The 21,620-nt window shown below is 43.7% G+C and overlaps 7 protein-coding genes across 7 annotated transcripts; 3 read left to right on the top strand and 4 right to left on the bottom strand.

Annotated features, from left to right (window-relative positions):
* Positions 1–168: 168 nt before the first annotated feature.
* On the bottom strand, positions 169–1,665 carry L199_007166 (uncharacterized protein; the record flags this gene model as incomplete). Its single annotated transcript, XM_064892863.1, has 5 exons — positions 169–514; positions 676–828; positions 909–1,065; positions 1,197–1,269; positions 1,513–1,665. 5 exons carry the CDS (start codon positions 1,663–1,665, stop codon positions 169–171), a joined length of 882 nt encoding a protein of 293 aa, XP_064748935.1.
* Positions 1,666–2,147: 482 nt separating this feature from the next.
* On the top strand, positions 2,148–5,240 carry L199_007165 (uncharacterized protein; the record flags this gene model as incomplete). The annotated part of the gene is made up of 13 exons (XM_064892862.1): positions 2,148–2,197; positions 2,266–2,819; positions 2,912–3,059; positions 3,193–3,514; positions 3,630–3,703; positions 3,768–3,854; positions 3,915–3,921; positions 3,978–4,053; positions 4,137–4,230; positions 4,339–4,483; positions 4,601–4,711; positions 4,787–5,014; positions 5,070–5,240. 13 exons carry the CDS (start codon positions 2,148–2,150, stop codon positions 5,238–5,240), a joined length of 2,067 nt encoding a protein of 688 aa, XP_064748934.1.
* Positions 5,241–5,677: 437 nt separating this feature from the next.
* Positions 5,678–7,966, bottom strand: L199_007164 (uncharacterized protein; the record flags this gene model as incomplete). Its single annotated transcript, XM_064892861.1, has 11 exons — positions 5,678–5,695; positions 5,765–5,833; positions 5,912–6,002; positions 6,084–6,240; positions 6,347–6,491; positions 6,688–6,918; positions 7,031–7,184; positions 7,281–7,416; positions 7,542–7,624; positions 7,683–7,752; positions 7,846–7,966. 11 exons carry the CDS (start codon positions 7,964–7,966, stop codon positions 5,678–5,680), a joined length of 1,275 nt encoding a protein of 424 aa, XP_064748933.1.
* A 384-nt stretch (positions 7,967–8,350) lies between these two features.
* L199_007163 (uncharacterized protein) lies at positions 8,351–9,780 on the top strand (the record flags this gene model as incomplete). The annotated part of the gene is made up of 4 exons (XM_064892860.1): positions 8,351–8,659; positions 8,722–8,901; positions 8,957–9,492; positions 9,606–9,780. 4 exons carry the CDS (start codon positions 8,351–8,353, stop codon positions 9,778–9,780), a joined length of 1,200 nt encoding a protein of 399 aa, XP_064748932.1.
* A 555-nt stretch (positions 9,781–10,335) lies between these two features.
* Positions 10,336–12,289, top strand: L199_007162 (uncharacterized protein; the record flags this gene model as incomplete). The annotated part of the gene is made up of 4 exons (XM_064892859.1): positions 10,336–10,868; positions 10,989–11,048; positions 11,133–11,603; positions 11,674–12,289. The coding sequence occupies 4 exons, from the start codon at positions 10,336–10,338 to the stop codon at positions 12,287–12,289; spliced, it is 1,680 nt and encodes a 559-aa protein (XP_064748931.1).
* Positions 12,290–12,890: 601 nt separating this feature from the next.
* Positions 12,891–15,815, bottom strand: L199_007161 (uncharacterized protein; the record flags this gene model as incomplete). Its single annotated transcript, XM_064892858.1, has 6 exons — positions 12,891–13,000; positions 13,076–13,287; positions 13,410–15,152; positions 15,216–15,378; positions 15,452–15,521; positions 15,600–15,815. 6 exons carry the CDS (start codon positions 15,813–15,815, stop codon positions 12,891–12,893), a joined length of 2,514 nt encoding a protein of 837 aa, XP_064748930.1.
* A 2,127-nt stretch (positions 15,816–17,942) lies between these two features.
* L199_007160 (uncharacterized protein) lies at positions 17,943–21,500 on the bottom strand (the record flags this gene model as incomplete). Its single annotated transcript, XM_064892857.1, has 7 exons — positions 17,943–18,287; positions 18,393–19,369; positions 19,424–19,625; positions 19,702–20,836; positions 20,898–21,165; positions 21,233–21,256; positions 21,326–21,500. The coding sequence occupies 7 exons, from the start codon at positions 21,498–21,500 to the stop codon at positions 17,943–17,945; spliced, it is 3,126 nt and encodes a 1,041-aa protein (XP_064748929.1).
* Between the last annotated feature and the right edge of the window lie 120 nt (positions 21,501–21,620).

Genomic DNA, 21,620 nt, shown 5'->3' with positions numbered 1-21,620 from the left:
TACGGATATAAATAATCATCTCATCTCATTTGGGCCCTTTATACATTTTCTGCTCATTCTGTTCCGCAGTCGTCAAGATTTTAATTCTCACTATTCCAAGAAGAAGAAAAGAAAAAAACAATCGTCAGTACATGGGGTATACTTCTTACCATATAAATGGACTATCACTCACGGAATTCTAAACACTGTGATTTCCTGTTGTTTGAAGTACCTTCTATTCTCTTCATCTATCAAGACCAAATTCAGATAATACCTCGTCGAAAATTTCTTATTTACATCTCTGAACGTTGGAGTCAATTCGAATCCACCTAAAAACAACCTTATTGGAATCGTCTCGCCACGGACGGGTGCTCCATCCATAATCTCGAATTTGGTGATGGTTTCCGATTCGTTATATTGGTTCGGAGGTGCGCCGGTCGTTTCTCGTCGGATGATGGATAGTTCCATGTGTTTGATCTTGATTCGGACGAGGAGGAAGTAGATTTTACCTACTATGACGTCTTTGAGATGATATCTATATTGATTATAGGTAGAATAAGTCAGCTAACGTATCTTTGGTGGGACTTCACCTCCATGGACAGACCATGCTATAGATCGAAAAAGAGAGAGACAGAGTGATCGTCTAGACGCCGTCTCCTCTGACCGGGAGTTAACGATAAATGCAACAACACTCACTTGGCTTTGTTGTACTCGAATTCAATATGCAGACAATCCTCTATACCCACTTCCATCTTTATACTTGTGTTCGCTTCAGGTGGCATACGATAGGAATGAACCCATATTTCACGTTCTTTCGCAGTCCGATTTAACGACACTCTCAGGTAGTACCTGACGATAATAGTGTTGTCAGTGTTGATGCCCAATGTTAAGAACCAGTGAGAACCATAAGTGTATACCCGTATACTCACCGTAGTTTCACGTTGATACCGCTATATGATTCGTACTGCTTCTCTACGTTCTTGAAAGTGAAATCGAATGTTTGAGCTTGTCGCATCTCTCCTGCTGAGGCTAATTCTTGAGATAAGGATACGAATTCGTAGTGGTTTCCTCTGTCGTAGAATAGTTCTGTAGTCGCAAGTTGGGAAGACAGACAAAGTTATACGATCATGTATAGACGAAAGAAGTCAAGACGGATGAAAGGGAGAGCGATACCCGTTGTCAGCATCGATACAGATATTGGCTGTGAATCAACGTACCTATCGACCCGATAAGCTCAATTCGTATACCATCATGCTGGAATTTGCGGCCGTCTTTCACTCTCACATTGACCTAGGTGGGAATAGTAGAATCAGTAAGCTTGTTCTAGCTCGATGGAGTTCGCGAAAGGAGCGGGAAATGGAATGTCTAAGGTTATTCTTCAATGGCTATAGGACGGGGAGCCATTTGCAATCTCTTGACAAGATATCTTGCTACAATCCCCTCGATAAGCTCAAAGAGGTATCCTTCTGCCTGATCCCACGCGAGGCAAGGCCGTACTTGTAGACAGACTCAAAGCAGATTGTCAATGCTCACCTGCCCAGTCACACTCTCCCCATCATAATAAACAGGACACATCTCCCTCTTATCTTTATCACCTTTCACTTCCACCTGTCTCCTCTCATCTTCACCTGCTAATTTGATCTCTATCTCCACTGGTGATCCGGAGAAGTTGAAGAATGATGCCATGTTGGCGGGATGGGAGGGTCGGATACGTTATACAGCAGCTCTGAACTAAAAGGGCGGAAAGCGATTCAATGGTATCTTCCTGGAGATGATTGTAGAACTGCTGATATGACTGAGATCGGGCGGTCCTTTATTCCAGACCTTGAGAGGCGTATGTAAGATATCTGTGATTTGTCTTTGTGTACTTACGATCTATCTGTCATGTTCAATGTTATCAACAAGCTCGTCATCATCATCGGGCTATCGTTGAGAGTGACACTCACACTGCCACCGTGCACCGGGTGCAGGATATCCGTAACACAACCGTGGGAAAGTAGAAGCTGTATGCGGATGCCGTAAAAGGCTAACAAGGAATGTGGGTTCCCCATTCCAACGATGGTTCATGTCTCATCCTCATATCCTCATGCAGATCCCATGTTTTCACCCTTGTTCTCACCTCATCCACCATCGAGTTCCACACAACAAGAGGAAATGACGCCAGCATCATGGATGAATCAGCTCTAGAGTCCCACTACAACTCTTGGACAGCTATCGGGTGAGTGTCAGTCAGCTTCACATACCAGTGGAGATATTCGGCTGAGGTAGTCTACCGTGTTGTTTCAGGCAAACCTCCAACCAACTCATCCTGTATCACCCACCTTCTCACGCGCTTCAAGTCCAGCCTCATCCTTCTTCCTCCTCCTCTAGAATCGAATCCAGCTCCAATGCCGGATCATCCAGCAGGCGACCACTTAGACTCCTTGGTAATCTAAGTGACGGCGAGGTACCGATAGAAAGTATCACGACAGTTCCTCACTGTCCATACTGTTCACAGCCCCTGCCAGCAATCACCACTACCAACCCTCCCCCTCACCCTCACCTCAGTCATGAGGCAGATGATCCTAGAGGTAGACTGGGTAAACAGAAATACTTTCGTATCCTCGAACAAGCTCACGAAGGCTCGAGACCCCCTTCACCTACACCGTCTACGCCGTCTACACCGAGGAAACGGTATAGAACCCCGTTAATGGAACAGGACGAGGACGATGAATTGGACGAAGCTGATTTCCCAGCTAGAGGGTACTATGATAGATTCTTCAGAGAGGAATGTAAGCTTGGTATGGGTGCCGAAGGGAGTGTGTTTCTGGCTACTCATGTTATCGGTGGGAACGTATTAGGTGAGTGAGTGAATCGAACAACTCCTTCCGATATCATCAGAACCATGCTACCAGGTAGGTCATTGACTTATGTTGTCTCTCGTATCTGGAAGGAACGTATGCTGTCAAGAAGATAGCAGTGGGAAGATCGAAGTCGTACTTGTTCAAGATGTTAAGAGAAGTCAGATTGTTAGAAGCTCTTAGACATCCAAATATCATACCGTATCATCATTCATGGATAGATGTGACTAGGTTCTCCAAGTGAGTCATCCAATACCTAATCCGATAACTACCCTCTTTGCTCTTCAGTTCCACACACGTGAATCGTATATATGATGAGATCCAACCTGTAGTCAATGTATATGCTAATTCCCCACATTCTCCACTTGATCAGTTTCGGTCCACCTATCGTTGCCCTCCACGTCCTAATGCAGTACGCAACAGCAGGTAACCTCGATACCTACCTCCTCACTCGATCACATACCAACCAACCTCGACCTGACTTGTCTGCAGGGGATATAGCAGATTCAGAATCGCTGGGACAACTACCCAAAGCAGAACGGATCAAAGCTTTCAAAAGGCGTAGACAGAGTGCGGCGGAAGGTACTGCAGGAAAAGGGAAAAGAAGGATGGAAGAGATGAGAGGTGTGTTGTTATTGGGCATGGAGGAAATCATGAAGCTTTTTGGGGATGTGGTGGAAGGTTTGGCTTTTCTTGTGAGTACGCAGGGTATCTTGACCATAGTGTCATTGAGGAAGAAAGGAAGGACTGGGACTCAAACCAGATACTCGTTCTGGTTACAATGATGCTTATGATCTATTTGGCTCCCAGCACGCAAATTCGATCCTCCATCTCGATTTGAAATGCTCGAATGTCCTTCTTCATTGGGAAGAAGGGAAACTCATGTGAGCGGAGCTATTATAGACGATCAAGTCCAGAACTGATCTTTGGTTCATCTACCCAATGAAGCCCCAAAGCTCTCATATCCGATTTCGGTACCTCTGAAGAAATGTTACGGGGCAAGCGGGAAAGAACAGGTCATACAGGGACTATGGAGTAAGTATTTCCCTCGATCTTGCTGTGTCCAAGTTGACAACTGATTGATATATGGTATAGATACATGGTATGTCAGCTTTTTTATGATAGCCAAGGGCAATGGAGCTGACACGGGTCGTCAAGGCACCTGAGACTCTCATACAGGATACTCAAGGCAATTGGAGACCGTCAGACTCCCATGCTGATATGTGGTCATTGGGTATGTCAAGCTTGTAAAGCACATTGACTGTATGGTTGTGGGTGTCCAAGAGGAGCTTTTTAACTAATAACGTCTTATGACAGGCATGATCTTACACAAAATGCTATTCCTACATCTGCCATATCCCGACACGGAGGATTATGAGGCCTTGCATAAGGAGATACTTGCTTATCCTGGGTGAGTTTAGATGATCCTGCTCTCCCCGGTACACTTGAGAAAAATAAGATCGGGATGATGCTGTACACCTCATCCTTGATCCTCTCGCCGATTAACATTTGAGATTAGGTTCGTACCAACTACCGAGATCATCCAATCTCTCGAACGGCGACACATCCCGAGAGATCTTCTGGTCCTGCTGAGCAAGCTCGAAAGTCTTATACCTGAAGACAGACCAGGTGCGGAGAAAGTCAGAGCGGGATTAAAGAACCTTGTGAGTGTTGGTGATTCCATTTGCAATGCACAACATTTGTCGCTCTACGATCGTCTCCGGCTCCATGACGTACTTTCACTCTGTGCCTTGTATCAGCCCAAGCTGATATACAGATAGGAAAACAAGATTCGTTCAACTCCTTCCACGTTATCCTCCAAAGCTGGTGAATTGGTTAGAAGATTCGCTTCGCCCTGGACATTCAGTAGTCCACCAGATGATCAAGTTGAAGTAGGTCTTCCCCTTAGCTGAATATAGTCCTTGCAGCTCAAGATGAGATATCAGCTGATGCACCTTCGTCGACAGCGAGACCCTCCGCAATCGTATTCACCTGTCAAGACTATCTTGGCATTACCTAGTCCCGAGCAAGAGAGGGTAGTAGAACCTTTCGTAACGGGATTTAATAGTCCGTCTCCCATCACGCCCAATGCGGTTAAGGTAAAACGAGTAGAAGAATTATCGCGATCAGTCAAGGATAGGTTGAATAGAAGAACAGGAGTAAAGGCGATAAGGGGGTTTGTTTTCATCATCAAGGTGAGTTTGACAATGTCGAAGTAGAATATAAAAATTGACGTCGATTCTGTGATAGGTGATATCAGTTCAACCCAGTATCGTCAATCGACCTATCCCCTTACCTTATATAGTGCTCTTATTGGTTTTGGCGATATTCGAACTGGTCGGTGAAACTCCCATCGGTTGGTCTGTATTGTTTGGAGCAGTGCATGTTGGTGTACTTGCACATCAGACCGTTATTAATTGAAGATAGGGAAGAGATCCACAAAGAGAGAGAGGGAGTGGGTCAATGACTCGTCAGTATCAGTATCATGCTCGTTCTTGTTTCATCATATGAATCGAAATTATTCCTTATCTTAGCGATCCCAATTAATAAATGTTGATAATTGTAGTAACCTATATATTTTTCGTAGACCCCTCCATATTTGGTTTCTGTCATTATGTATCAATTGTGTCATCCCATTTTGTTTGTTAATTATATGTTCCATAGTAAGCCCAATAGTACGTGTGTATCAAGCGAATGATCTTGTCGATAAGTGGTAATACCGAAAACCTTGAAACACTATTGTTACCATTTTCGATGGAGATGCATTTTTGGTTGTTATCTTGCAGTACTAACATCTATCTACATGATATGTAACAGAATATAATCACTTCCGGTAAAGTAGAACGTTTCGAGTTATCTTATGCACCGCCCGTAGCCTAGAAAGTGAACTCATTAGATCTAACATCGATTTTACGATCAACGACAATGAAACGCAACAGACTCACTTTATCATATAATGATCTAACGACATCACCAACTTGTTTCAACGTATCCAGAGCGGTATTGTACATTGGCTAATATCCATCCAGATCAAGGGAATATCAGCAAATCAGTTCAGTGCTACATCACTATACAATATGACAAGGGCTCACATCCTCCACAGGTTCTTCGTACACTTCTAACGTTCCTGCAGATTCGTTCAATACACCATAAAACACTTGATCGAGGATCATCTGACTTAACCTGTACACAATCACACATATGACCAGTCAGTCATACAACCATTCAGCTCAACCATGTTAATGACTGTGACGTTATACTCACTTCTCCTCAACTACCTGTAAACTCTGTCCTACCTCCTGAGCAATCCATGATAGTTCAACAGCAGAATACGGTTCGATAACTCGGATCAAATTCTGTTCGAGAAGGGTATCATATAGGTGAGAAAGATGAGATCGGATCAATGGATCTTGTTGAAGCTCTGTTGTTATGGTATGCAGTAAAAATCAGCTCTGCTTCATCATCATTTAACGATATGTCTCATCTGATCTCGGTCGACGTCAGAAAGGATGGACCACCCCACTCACGCTCTTGATAATCCCTCAAAGCGACTTTGAACTCTTCTAAGCTTCTTTCCTTCAATGCCTTGGCCGTGGCACGCATGGCATCTAGATCTTTACCTGCGTGAGGTGCGGCAGATTTGAGAAGAAGTAAAGGGGTAACGTCATCGGGCTGGACATCGAAAGTTGCGTGGAGATCAGCATCAGCACGTATAATCCTTCCGACTACCGAAAAGCACGATCCTCTAAGGTGGTCGAAAGCGGTCTCTCCTTTTCTCATTCTCTGTTTTGATTATCCTATAGTTCACTCGTCTCACTAGTTCACATCCTCAACCCTACGCAATCACAGAACGATCTGAGCAACTCACCAAACCCATCATGATCTTACAAAGCAACATATACTTCAGACTCTTCAAAGCCCTTTGATCCTTCTCATCGATCTGCGAGAACCCTTCGAACGATTCGAAGAAATAGGAATAACCAGTCTTGTAATCTTTATCATCGGCGTTGATCGCTCCTGATTGTAAATCTAATTGAGCTTGAAGTAAAGGTGGACAGTAAATCGAGTTGGCAGTGGTTCGAGCGGAAGCTAAGGCGGTCTATACATACGAAACCGAAAAAAAGAAGCAAATAATGCAATACGATCAATTAGCTCAACAACTTCCTTGGCATGAGCGGTGGAATAAAGGGCTATGATGAGATAGTACTTACCTTGGCTCTAGGTAGATTCTGTATAGCATGAGCCGCTCTAGATTCCAACAGGTACACCTCAGTCAAGATGATCTTGTCGTCTAATTGTTTGAGCTCTTTCAGGAGGTTCTCGGTCATCGTTAATGCCGTTCTATATTGTTCTGAATCTAATTGACTATTCGTAGCCCAATTTGAAGGTCAGCTATCACATCTTATTTCGAATGAACCCAGAAAGCGAGATGGAGGCTGATATGTGTAGAACCCAGCTTACAGTCCGACCAATTTGATTTCTAATGATTGTCTCAAGAATACACGTTTCTCTTCTCTTGCCCAGGCGATATTATCGTTCGTCACTTGCATCTGTAATTCTCGGGATGAAGGTGGGAAGTAGTCAATGAGGGTTCGGACTGTTCATGGAAATTTCAAGCATCAGCATGCGATGGCCATCATTGTGATCCAGCAGAAAGTTGCTAGCGTTTATGGCTATATTCCAAGAAGGAAAGACGAAGAGAAAAACGAAGATCGAGCTCACTCAGTTTAGCTGTTTTCGCTTTAGCGATTTGTGACATAAATGTCCTAGAATCCGTCACCAGCTGAGCCAACTCCTTCGCTTTGCTAGAAGAGACGGTTTTTGTAAGCTACTTGTACTGCTGAAACTTCAGTAACAGCTCACTTGTGATCCCTATACAAAGCTCCTAGCTTTACCAGCGCCGTCTCCTGATCTCGAAGTTCATCTTCGTCGGCTATACAATCCAGCCAGGTCAGCTCGTTCCTCCCTTTCTCCTCATGATGTAGAATGGGGGTGAGATTCATGAAATCGGTGGACCTCGACTAACCTGCTTTCTTCGACAGTATGTCCCTGTAGATCTGTTCGGCTTTCGCTGGATCACTCGAAGCTGACGACGAGGCTGCTTCGAGCTGTGAAGCTGAGGATGATTGTTCGGGTGGGATAGCCATTGTGTCGGTGAGGTGGTCTGACGTGTAAAGTCTGGTCAAGCTATATGATCTATGTGAGAGACTATCTGAACTATTCACTGATACATTGCTCTTGTTCTTATTCTCTCGATGACGGTTGTCAATCAACGCGTAGGTGCAGCTCAGCTCAGCTCACTTGGGGCGGAGGTCACCGCTTGGGCAGGGGAGAAAATAGGATAAATCATTCTCAAGAATATTGGTCCGATGGAGACCCCACAATTCCCAATATGAACCATGATCACCGAGCAAGCACATGAATAACGAACACTGCAAGATATTACGTCTTATACTTTACATCTTCCTCCTCCTCCTTAGATATAGTTGCTGGTCTATCCATCTACAGCAGATCACCTTCCACGTACCAGCATGACCACGAACCTTCCACTTCCACAATTCTACTCCCAGACCCTCTCAACGCTTCAGCCGATATTCGATGATACCCTCCCACTCTCAGACCCTTCAACCCAATCGACGCTTACCTCAGCCCTGGACAACCTCTACCTCATACAGCGCATGATCAATTCCCTGGGCGTGTTCTCAGAGAACGAATCGATAGACGAAGTAGGGGAGAAGGAAATAGTGTTTATGAGTTTGAATTGGGTGATAGGAGCTGCAGAGGAGAAAGGAGGGCTGGGTGGGAGGGACGATAGGATATCGACATTGCAGAGAGCAGAGGTAAGTCAGCTGATCCTTTACCCGAACAACCCTTCCAGCTAATTGGATTGATAACGATATAGACAGCATATGCAAGCTATTTGGAACTACTCAACTCGTATGGTGTTCTTTCATCTGAAGAACAAGCTGAGTCGTCGGCCACAGCGAGTGGACAGAGCTCAGTGCCTAAAGATCCAGCTAAGAAGCGAGAGGCTAAGATAAGGCAATACAAGAGGGAAAAGGAGTTGAGGGAGAATATAGCGGTAAGTCAAATATAGCTTTGATGCGGATACCTAGCTTATTCGGTAATCGTTACAGAATTCATCACCCAATCAACCTGAATCTTCCTCATCACCTATAACATTCCTCCTCTCCTTACTTCCTTCGACATCCAATCGACCAAGTGTCATATCGACCTCAACAGGGTCCACATCAGTCAACCAGGAAGACTCCGATGAAATATCCAAATCGACCACCATCCTCATCTTACGATTATTACATTCTCTGACAATCGCATCGCTCTCGTCGATATCCATGGAAATGGAATTACTATCCAACGCACCTGCCTCAATCGTGCCTTTGGCCGACAGAGACCCAAGGGAAATAAGGAGAGAGGAAGAAGATAGTACTTGGAAATTAGATAGACAACCTTCGAAGTATAAACCAAGAGAATTGATATCTGGTAATGGAAGGGTTCTTAGACCGTTTACGATCTTACCTTCAACAAGCAACATGAGTGATAGAGAGAGGTTGAAGAGTGGAGTGTTCAAGCAGAGCTGGAGATTACCTACCATGACTATTGACGAGTATTTGGAAGAAGAGCAGAGGAGGGGAAATATAATTACTGGTGGAGGGTGAGTGATCTCTCCTTTATCACACTTTGTTTCCCTCGCGATGTTCAATAATGGGAAACGTAATGTCTCAATGTTGCTGGCAATGTACTGATTTGATTGATTTCCCTGTTCAGGCAAGCATCTTATGACGCTCCTACCGAATCGGAATTACTAGAATTAGCAGCGGAGAACGATGGATCTGCATTAGCAGAAGAGAAGGCTGAACAGAAGCGATTGAAAGATGAGAATTGGGCCAGGTTCGCAGATGATAATAAGAAAGGAGCGGGTAATACCATGAATAAGGGTTAGGAGTAGGTTCATACTGTCATTATGAGCATATGATACGACGTCTGTATCTATACAATTGAGCTCAACGAGTCTACCATTACAGAGGATCGTCTAATCTTTGGTATTGACGATTCTGACGATTTCATGATTTCATCACTGATATGATCCCGATAAATTATTTCCCTCCCATCTTGCTTTACTGAGGCGTATCAAAGGATCGACCTTCCTTTGTGTACACCAAACCTCGGATATACTGATTACTCGAACGTGTACGATGTTTTGTCTCCTTTGGCTATGGCAGTCCCTGTGATTTTGTGAGTCCGAGGGATGTATACTGGCTGATGTAGGAGGTTTCTCTTTTCGGAACAACGATGAGGTATGAAAATGTTGAACTCGTTGATTCATCCGTAATAATCAGATATGGTCATCGTCTGGTAACCCAAAAACGAAAAAACTGCAAATACCAACCCCCTTTCCATGTCAAAATAGAATAAGATAATTGATACTGATAAAATAACTAAACAAAATAAAACACAGCCAGCGCACGAGTCCAATCAAATCGAATCAATAATCAAAATGCCAATCGAACCAATAACGATCCCAAACTCGCCCCGTACTCCCTCAGCATTACTATCCTCTTTGATCCTCTCACCTCGGCCTCAAGAAGGTATAAGCGGAATGACCATCCCTCAATCCCTGATGGAAATGCTATCTCCTATATTACCTTCTTCGTCATTCCCTTTCGGTGATACTTCTCCTTCCAATGGGAATGGGGATGATAACGGGATTGACTCACCGAATTTTCCATTACCTCTTTCTCCTTCACCTTCTCGCTCACATGCAACGAGAGGTTCAAGGAGAGGGAGAGGAGGCCCGCAGAAATATAGATCATTAACTTCCAAGGAATCGAAACAACTTGCTGAGATCTTACTTTCCACCTTCAAACCCCACAAAAGAAATCAAAAGGAACTAATGCGAGTTTCGATAGATTTGGCATCGAAATTGGATGACTGTGGGATAAAATGGGATAAACAGAGACGAGTCATGGGTATCCATTTGAGGGGGTTGTTTGAGATGGGAATGAAGATGAGAGATGAAAAAGCAATGGAGTGAGTATGCTTTTCAATGATCATTTCTCGATTTCATTCTCCAGGTTGAGGCCAGGATGGTACTCTAATAATGAAAGATTTGTTGTATTGTACTAATTTCCTCTGTGTGCGCTTTCAAAGCATGTACGTCCAAGGTTCTTTCGTAACTACAGCCGAGACTCCCCACCCGTTAGATCCTCAGTGAGTGATTAGCCATAAAATTCGTATCCATAACTTGCTAACTGATTCTTGCCAAAATGAACTTGGGACCTATCTGATGTATAGTCCATTACCTATTCCACTATCTCACCCTACTCAATCTCAACCAAGTTCAGCACCTAAACATACCATCCAAGCAGGTCTGTTATCGGCTTTACCAATCAACATCGACTCGTCTCCATCTCGCACATCAAGACATTCACAGAATCCTTCGATCAACTCTATCAAATCGATCCTTACTCGACCTGTAAATGGCATTTCTGCTGTCAACTCACCTAGCCAGCCCCAAAGTATACTAAGTCCATCAACTCACGGCAGAACTACTAGCAATCACACTAACATAGCTGGACCAACTATGAGATCGCCTGTTTTCGCCATGCCATCATCATCGCAATACTCCTCATTCGGTCAGATCCGACCGGGATTTGAACTTCACGAAGGTCTACGGGTCGACGCCAAATTAATAGAGAGGGAGAGGAAGATTCAAAAATGGAGAGAGAGGAAGAAGAGGGTAGGTTTGAGGATAAGGGTTGACAAGTGAGTAGACTTGTACAGATCCAAGTATGCTGCGAAAAAATCGCTAATGATTTCACTTTATTGCAAATAGTCATAAATCACATCAATCATTAACTGCAACTCGATCAGCTATATCCACCTGTCACCGATCAGCTTATTCAGCCTATTCAGCAAGAACACCTCGAATAGGTTATAAGGCATTTACACCTGTTGGTGCGGGTCGTGCACCTCATACACCTCATACAAGGAGGAGAGGTACCCCGCATACACCATGTAACGCTACTACTGCCACTAGAAGAGGCACGCCAAGATATCCCTATGACTATAGGGCTGCATCTGGCAACAGGAGTAGATGTGGAAATGATACACCGAGATACACCACTTTCGGTCAATTACAAAGGGAGGTACCTCATCAAACGGGAAGATATCAAACGAATCTGATCCAACATCAACCATATTCTGCAATATCTTTCAGAATACCCAGTCCACCTTTAAGTGGGATGATCAAATCTGCTCATTCAATTACGAGTGCGTACAAATATCAACGAAAGAAGAGGTTTGGCTTGGGTTTGTCGGTGAACTTGAATCTTAATTTGAAATTGGGTAATAGAAATTATACGTTTGGAAACGTAAATGTAGGGAAAGGTAAGGTGAAGAGACCTAGGAGTGGGAGGAAGATGGGTTTCGGAGGATGGGAACTGCGATGAACAAAGAAGCTTAAGAGGAATTAATCTCTGAGAGGCGGAAAATGACCAAAATATAATATTGTAGGAACGAAGATGTACTGTAATCCATCTCTAGATATTGGAATGATGCACTACGAACAGATCCAATAGTCTCTTTGGACTGATAAATGATAGATCATTACATGATCACTTAGTATCTCCCCAGTAAAGAAGAATCACAATAGATGATAGACCATGAACGATAGGAGCATGATGAGGTATCATCACAATGTAAATCAGGACGACCCAGTTGATTGTGACTTATTACTATACATAATAATTTCTTGTATGACAAAATGCTAGATACTCAATGAATATAGTCTCTAAATTACTGCTGTATCTTGGGATGAACGCTCAAATGATATGAAACTGAATATAACAAACTGAAAAATTTCAAAGACTTTGATCAATACATTTTACAATGCTTCCTCTCCATGTACCCATTTAATATAGTATCAAAGAACCAAACTTTTTCTTTTTTTCTAATTTCTATACAAACAACAAGTAGTAAATGAGAGTCATACCATCTCTCGACTCGAAGACTTATACAACGATCTTGTCCGTATGCATACCCTGCATGAATCTACTCCTGCATCCCACCTTGAGTACTCGGAGAAGCAGTGGCACTTTCGATCTGAGCCGACACTTCAAATGGTAATCTCGTAGCAGCTTCAAGTGCCGCTCTGACTTCGCCTATAGCAATAGTGAAATAAATACGCAATATGTAAGTAAAGACAAAAGGATATCTCTAGCTAGGGGAGTACTCACCAGCCATCGCATCAATCCCAGCCCACATAGTTCCATAAGCTTCCAACCCTGCCAAAATGACTTTGACATTCGTCAAGAGCGCTTCGACTTCCTCCGATCGGGAATTGGTATATCCGCTGAAGGTGTTCTCAGCTTGGACGGCTAAAGCCAATAGCAAGAAGGCGTAGGCGCCCGTGACGAGACCACACGAACAGAACGGAGGCCATTTGGGGCTGTGTATGAATCGTATGTCAGCGCTTGTTTACATACAGCATAAAGAAGAAGAAGAACAAAAATTCGTATGATACGAGAAAAGGAGTATGGACGTTCGAAGTGAGGTAAAATTCCAACTCACGGTCCATCCCACATTGCTATCACCGCCGATCTATGTAACACTTCCAGCCTCACGATCGTATGTGCCGCAGTCGCACATCTGGCGAGACTGATCCCAGGAGGGAAAACTTCCAATTGCTGTAATGCCGGTGGCGGTAAAACTTTATCCGCTTTCTCATCAACCCCCCAAGCCTTGTGGGGTTTGTTAGTCGCAGTAGACCCGGTCGATACTCTCCTTCTATCGCCAGCACCATCTTCGGATGGAGTTACGCTAGTTCGCTGGAAGGTCGACGAAGGAGGTGTGGGTATCGGGGCGATAGATGCACCAGGGGTGATCTCGGGATAATGGATAGGTTCTTGTTGTGTAGGGGCATACAACTGTGCTGCTCCGCCAGGATGGGCGAACCACGGTGCAGGTAAGTTCTCGGGGTAAGTCTCGGGTGCCCACATATCCTCTATACCGTATTGGTACACTTCATTTGGGTCGAATGAATTACCCCATTCATCCTGCTGCTGTTGATGTTGTGGTTGGAACGTTTGTCCGTCGAAGCAAGCTGCATTATACATCGCTTGATCGTATTGCGTGGCAGACGGATCGACATATCCATTGTAAGATTGATTGGCATCGTTATAGCTTGGCATTTGGATATCTCCACTTGGTAACGAACCATCAAGCTGTTGCTGATTTGAATATTGATATTCAGGTGTGGCCATACCATTGTTCCCATCATCTGTAAATTCCGGAGCTTGAGGCAATCCACAGATCTTCTTACTGAACAGGGAAACTTCGGGGAAAGCTTGCCATCTATGAATATGAATATGTAATACCGCCAATCCCAATCTAGCTTGAAGTTGTTGATTTCTAGCTACCTCCTCTTCTGCACCAGGTACTAAATCAATCACAGCGGTCTCTTCAGCTTTTTTGATCAGGTCCATTATTTGTTTATCGACATTATACATTTTCTGCCTAATTTCGTCTTCTTGAGTGCCTTGAATCTGGATATTATCACTTGCACTGAAAAGACCACCTGCCGAAGATATGTCCTTCTCAACACCATTCGATTCTGACGTTGATGCCAATTGAGGGAAGTAGACGGAAATGACCAGGTCAAACACCCTAATGGTCGATTTCACAGTTTCCAAGAAATTCGACCAAGAATGATCGATGGCCGAACATACAGGATAATCGACGTGTATCCTAGGATCATCCGGTCCTACTATAGGTTGATTTCCCGACACCAACGCTGCAGTAAGTTGAGAGACAAAGGTGGTCCACCATGTTCTTCTGGCCATATCCTTCCTCCAATCTTCACCTTCGACCGTCTTCCCATTCTCGTTGGGTCTGACCGGCACAGAGCTTGAAGAGTATTTGTCTAATTCGTTTAAACCCAACTGCATAGCTAATTGGATGGCCTGCGTGGAACGCTCTCTATTTCTAGTGACACTTCCTTGGGATGACCATTCCCATAATGAGATTATAGCTGTTGCCTGAACACATTCTATGTTGAGTTGACCATTGGATACCATGGAATTCACCAATGCCATGGTCTGCTCGGCGAATGATACGGACGCAGCTTGTCGTAATCGTTTGGAACGAGTGGAAGTGGGATTAGGGTCATTGGCATGAGGAGCAAGAACGAGGATGGTCTGAACGGCAAGAAGGAATGGTGAGTCGGTTAGAAGAGTAGGCAAGATCGTCTTGAGAAGGGTACGTGGTGGCATCACTGTGACAAAGGGGTGAACATCGGTGTAATAGCTCTCGAATCTGTTTTGATGAAAAGATTCAGTCACTTCCTCTTGAATTGATGGAAAGACAGCAATGACTTACACTTCTTCACGGCTTGAGAATCGTTTGACGATATTCGTCGTATCCTCGTTGGGATCAATCTGACCGTCTTCAGAGTCGCGTGAAGGTCCATGATCTAAACCAGGTGCCATCAAGAGCGTATCTAGTCTCTTCAAGAACTCGGACAAGGCTGTAGGTGGAATAGCTATACAATCGTACGAGAGTGTCAATATGTACTCCAGCAGGCAGAGTAGGAGATCAAGCTGTCCATGACTCACCTGGACGTCTCTTCCTCGCGCCACCTCTTCGTGATTTAACAAAGACGCATTCCAGGTTCTTCTTTGCGCACTACATTACCAAAAGTATAAACATAATCAGCTTAGTCAAGGAGTTGCCACTGCAATAACGAGGTTACTAGTAACTCACCTGCCCGCAAACGGGTTGTTTACCATCACATTTTGCTTTTTTGTTTCTGCAGCTCAGACAAGCCGCTTTGACAGGAGCTGATTTCTGTCCATGTCCATGACCTGTTGTTGAGATATTATTCCATTTACCTATACCCGATGCTGATCCAGATCCTGATCCTGATGATTGAGTGATTTGTGATGGAACAGGGGATGCTGATGATTCACCCGACATCATCGTTTGTTGGTTGTCTGGTGGTTGTGAATAAGAATAAGGATGGTAGGACATTGTCATTGGGTTTTTCCTTATGTTGTACGGTTTAGGATGAATTAGATGAGTGATGACTGAGGAATGTTGTTGACCTGTTTATGATTGTGTTTTTGTCTTGGGTCTGTTATTCGGTGGACAAGCTCAATCTCGAACGAAGATATCGATGTTGGTCGTGAGAAAAATAGTGAGGCGATGTAATAGTATAATCATAAGAATGAGAAGTGAGAAGTGAGAAGTGATACGATCTGATCTACCAGTCTAAGTCTACCGGTTTTTCACTTTCATGGCAGTCAACGTAGTTTACACTCGTAGGATTGACAGAATAACGTTAAGAGACTAAGGAAAACATTACCTAATTCAGTTCGTATGTGTGTCTCATCATAGACACATGGAAAGTAAAAAAAAACATCCGATTCCGATCAAAACCGGACTAGGACTAGGACTGCATCTGGCCATAGGTAAATTCACATGATCACACCTCCACATGGTAGCACGTGCAAGGCCAAGCCAAGGGAACAGCTGCCACATCCATATATCCCCGTGAAAGGGACCGCGGCGTTATGACCATGTGGAAGGGAAAAGACGAAACTGCCACTTTACACTTTACTGAACACCAATTTTGCGTTGGGGGTGCTGCCGTGTAGCAGCAGGATTTGGTCAATCTTCATCATCATCCAATATAGGTTTATAGATCTTCTTCCTTCTTCAGCCATCAAGTCGTAAAAGAGCTAAGCTAATCACAATGGTGAGTCTGACGTTCTATATCCTCCTTGATTTGCCCACATCAGAACCACATGAGGAAGGAAGAAGGATATGGGATTATTGGGCCTTAGAAGAAAGAAAAATTTGGAGTACGGTTGAACGATCTACAGGTGGACGTTTAGAATCTGGATATAAATGGTAGAACAACAGGAGCTATGGCAAGATACAAGGATCCAGAAAATGACGGTGGAGAAGAGTCACCAACAGAACGAGAATAAGTGGATATAGGATATTTTCATGTTTGATAGAACAGTAGAAGGAACGATGGTTCAAAGCTGGATAGAATGGATGGTGTGGAGTCCGACTTGGACCATCAAGCTTTCCCTAATCTACTACCAACAAAGTGCTCCCTCTCATCGATATAAGACCAAACTCACCGTACCATCTACGATATCGCCATTCAATCGATGTTAGAATAGAAAAGAACAGAAACCCATATCCTTCTTCCTTCTTCGTCCCTCTTACCGTATACTCCAATCCTCTTGACCGAAACTGACATCTTGTATCCTTTTCACTTACTTAGCCTTCCCAAAAAACCTTCATCATCAAGCAAAAGCTCGCCAAGAAGGCTCGACAAAACCGACCTATCCCTCAATGGTTCCGTCTCAAGACTGACAGTGAGTTTTGCGTTCAAATTAGTATGCCCAGGAATAAATAGCTGATTTTGTTACTCTTTTCGTTTTTTAATAGACACCATCCAAGTTAGTTGAATTTTTCCCATTGGCAATCCATCCATCTTACCCATCTCCAATTTGACCTCTCGAATTTGATCTCGATTATCAGATCAATATCAATATCATTATCTACGTGCAATAAAAGCTGACCCCGCTTATCTGTAATGCAATAGTACAACGCCAAAAGAAGACACTGGCGACGAACCAAGCTCAACCTTTAAGAGAATCTCCCTTTCCCGACCTTCCCCTCTATTCTCTTATGGCATACCATCTCTTTTGTACAGGTTCATATATCTATCGAGATGAGATGAGATGATATACTTGGTTTCAACGGTTGAACGGTCGAACAATTGAACATGGGATATATTCGTTATACCACTAGTTTATCGAACGTACTGATGATAGCAAGTGGCGAATGATGTGTTCATTGTCAAAGATAAGATCGCATTGCATTATGAAGATGAAGGTATACGGAATATGCAGGTAATCGTGAATCGTATCAAAAAGAATTCAATCAACAGGATACAGCACAAAAGCAAAAAGAAAGTAGATTCATGATTCGTGAATATTCGTATGAACGTTCGTTTACCCCGTCTAACCGTCTATCCAACCTTCTTATTGGTACATCGCTACCATCGCCGTGTCTTGAATGTTTGTATCATGTCTGATCAGAAGTCATGATGAATACAACCTCAGCAGGTCTAACGAATAAAACTTCCACCGATTGACTTTTACTCGAGGTTTTCGCTTTATCTTTGTCTCTATCTTGTAATAATCTTGGATGATGACGACGATGATCCGTCAAAGAAGATGAAATCTTCCTATTTCTCAAAGTCGATGTCGAATTTTCAACTTTAGATCTTGATCTTTCATTGTCATTTTCATCAATCTTAGGTTCTGTCACATCAAAATACTTGACACCATCTTTACTACCTTCTTTCAGAGTTTTGATACCCAATTTGGAAATATCATTTCCTTCAATACCGATCCATGGGCCTTTTGACTATATAGATTCATCATACAACACTCATTAGCTTTATTTATTATTCCATTCCATTCGGTCATTCAATAGATAAATAGGAAATGTTAATCCTGAAGTTAAACTTACCTTCTCCATATGTCCTATATATCTTACACATGCCTGAAATCTCAATCTCGATCTCCCATCTGGATGCAGATGTGATACGATACATGGTATACCTATATTCAACACTATACTAGGTCCAGTCCACGGCTTGCCTGTGATCCTAGCCTGGGGTTTGGGAGAAGCAAGTGGAGGTTCGTTATTGAGTGACGGAGGATTCGTCTTCGGTTTCAATTGTGTTGGACGGACAGCGCGTGTATCACGATCTACCCCGACCATTCTGGTAGCTTGAGAATCCAGACGAGGTTTGGGCGATACATTAGATATCCTAGGTCTGACTATAGGGGAGGCAGATGATTTTGTCGATAATGGAGAAAGCGAGGAGGTACTGGTAGATTCCTTCCTCAAACTTGATACAGAAGGTGAAGGTTTATATCCGATACTAGTCGCCGCCGATCTCTTCGACGAAGCTACCGATCTGGGTGATGTGATCTTAGGAGCAAGAGGAGTCAGACGTTTATCTCCGTCAGTGGTGACTGTATTAGTATTTGTCGAATTCGAATCGGTCAAAGGTGGTGGAGGAGGATTCGCTAGTCTTGATGCCGAGGTTGTTGCTGTTGCTGTTTCACCGACCATTCGACTTGTGATTGGTCTGCGTTGTGAGTTGAGCGAAGTAGTTGAGCCATTCTGAGTGATCGTCCGTGTAGAGGATACGCTAGGAGTAGACCTTTCCGGTCTATTATCTAGACTGAATCTAGACGCTCGACTGAGACTTCCAGTAGAAGATGAAGTCGAGACTGAACTATGTAGTCGAAGTCTCTTCAAGCCATTGGTGTGAGGTCGAGGTTCAGGTTGGGTCTGAGAGGTGAATCGGTCGGCTGCGGCGATACTAGCCTTGGATCGACTCGGAGTAGTTTTGTTCGTGTTGCCGAATCCGTTCGCATGAGGAGGGAAGGGGAGATTGGTACCGCCTATCAGATCCTGTAGGGGAACGTCTATCTCTGCATAATGCCTATCGTCAGTGCAACCCTCGAATAGACTCAAGTGTGACTTACCAACACTAATTTCTCTAAGTATTGACGGTTCAATATTCCGGAACCCATCTACATCCCTGATCTGCATCCATCGTCTATTTATATGAGATAGGATCTTACTTTTCGTATTGCGTAGTATAGTCTGACTTCTCGAACCAGGTGTGTTACGGGGTTGGAGGGAGTTGCCATTTTCGTTCTTGGAAGTTGAGAATGTTACGAGGCTCTATCGCAATGGTGCTATCAGTATAACCAGATCCCACACTTATCATCGAAGACAAAGAGAGAGGACAGTCACTCACTTGATAGATCGCTGGAGCTTCCCTATATCCTTCTCCAGATCCGACTCGCTCTGTCACCTTGTCCAATACATACTCCAAAGTATCCAGATTAAAGGAAGTATCATTAACCAATTCTGAAAATTCTCTACCTCCCACTACCGCTGGAAAATGATCCAACAGCATTCTCAAACCTTTACTTTCCACTTCATTTACCATTTCTTCTACATTCGATATCCAATCTCTCTTCCCACCAATTCTCGTTCTGAGGGCATTATTCAATTTATTCCTTATATTATTCATAGCTTGAAAATTCGAAATTACATTTTGCGGATGTACACTTTCTTGTACACTTTTCACCAGCATATCTCTTTCTGTCAAATCGCATAAACCGATCTCTTTACTACTAATCCAACTTTCTGTCCAACTTCTAGTCAAATATACTTTAGCACGATGTTCTAATGTGATAGCGGTACCAGCGACGTCAGGCGATATAGCGAATTTCCATATTCTCGGTATTCTAACCAAACATTTCTTACATCTACACGTATCCCAATCTAATCCGTGGGCGAAATCATGGACTATCCTACTTTCTATCTCAGCCACAAGGGAGTCCAATTGGAGATAAGCCGCTGCTCTGTGAATTGCAAATGAAGTAGTGAGGTCGAAAGTCCTATTGGAGAAATCTAAATGTCCAGCGTAGATGTATCCCAAGCAGAAATGTAATGATGCCGGAGTAAATGGAGGTGTAGGTAGATGTATATCCGAGGTGCCAGTACCGTTGGTGGTAGGTCGGAACGATGAATGGTTAAGTAGGGCAGAAGCGAAATAAGGTGATCTGGAAGATAAGATGAATTTATGAGATGTGAACACAGCTGTTGAAGAGAGTGAATCGACTGAAGATCCATCTGAGTCGTCTGTATTTTCGCCGCTGGATGGGGAAGAGATTAAATGATCGAGGTGGATACGGACATCCGCATAGAGCTTGCTTCTCCACATGTAGGTCAAGTCTTGACCTAATTTATCTCGGCGTTCTTTGAGATCACCCTGGGATGTGGAAGATGGACGAAGAGGTCTGGATGAAGAAGTGTTGTCAGACTCGGACTCGGTGTCGATCCAATGAACTACATCGCCTAAACCTTCACCGGTATACAACCATCTACGAAAGTCACAGGGTCAGTCATGTATATGCAGGATTGGACGGGGAGAGATCAACTTACTCGAGTTGAGTGAGGAACATCTCAGGTATCTCTTCACTCTGGAGTTGCAGCACATCTTCACCTGGTCTGAGCGTTCCTTCGCTATTGGCAGTGAGCAATGACAACTGGGAGAAAGAAGGGTTGTACGAGTGAGGTTGTAGGAAATAGTTGGATGAAGGTGAAGTAGGTCGAGAGGTGCTTCTGGATGGTAGTAAAGCTGGTGATAGCAATCGAGAGGTGCTCCCATTACTGTTAGATCTGATCTTGAAATAACGTTCTTTGAAAGCTTCTATGTCCAGTCACAAATCCGTCAGCATAGGATATGTGATAATGATGATGATGATGGATTGACTTACTAGGTGCACGAGAGTATATTATCGCTACGACACCCAAGTCAGTCCATTCTGCGGGTCATCTTGCAAAGATAGAGGTGATGATTGATTACTCACCTTTATGACCCCATATCTTGTTGATCGACAAGTCTTCACTCTCCCAACAAACATCCCCGAACCTATCTTTGGCATTGTCAAAGAGCGATTTCAGATCCTTGATCCATGATTCTGTCGAGTCGGCGATACGTTCCTCTACGGAGGGGTAATCGATATTGAGGAGAGGACGCGCCATCTACTTGATTGTTGAGGATATGAGTTGGTAGATGGTTGACCACATGAGTTGTTCATGAGATGGTGAGATCTAGCTATGATGAGTGGTGTTGATTTGATGTCTGTGCACCGTTTGGGTGCA

The sequence above is a fragment of the Kwoniella botswanensis genome, chromosome 2, assembly GCF_036426115.1.
Source record: "Kwoniella botswanensis chromosome 2, complete sequence".
Lineage (NCBI taxonomy): Eukaryota > Fungi > Basidiomycota > Tremellomycetes > Tremellales > Cryptococcaceae > Kwoniella > Kwoniella botswanensis.
The sequence above is the reverse complement of the archived record's forward strand: the minus strand, read 5'-3'. Positions and strand labels throughout refer to the sequence as shown.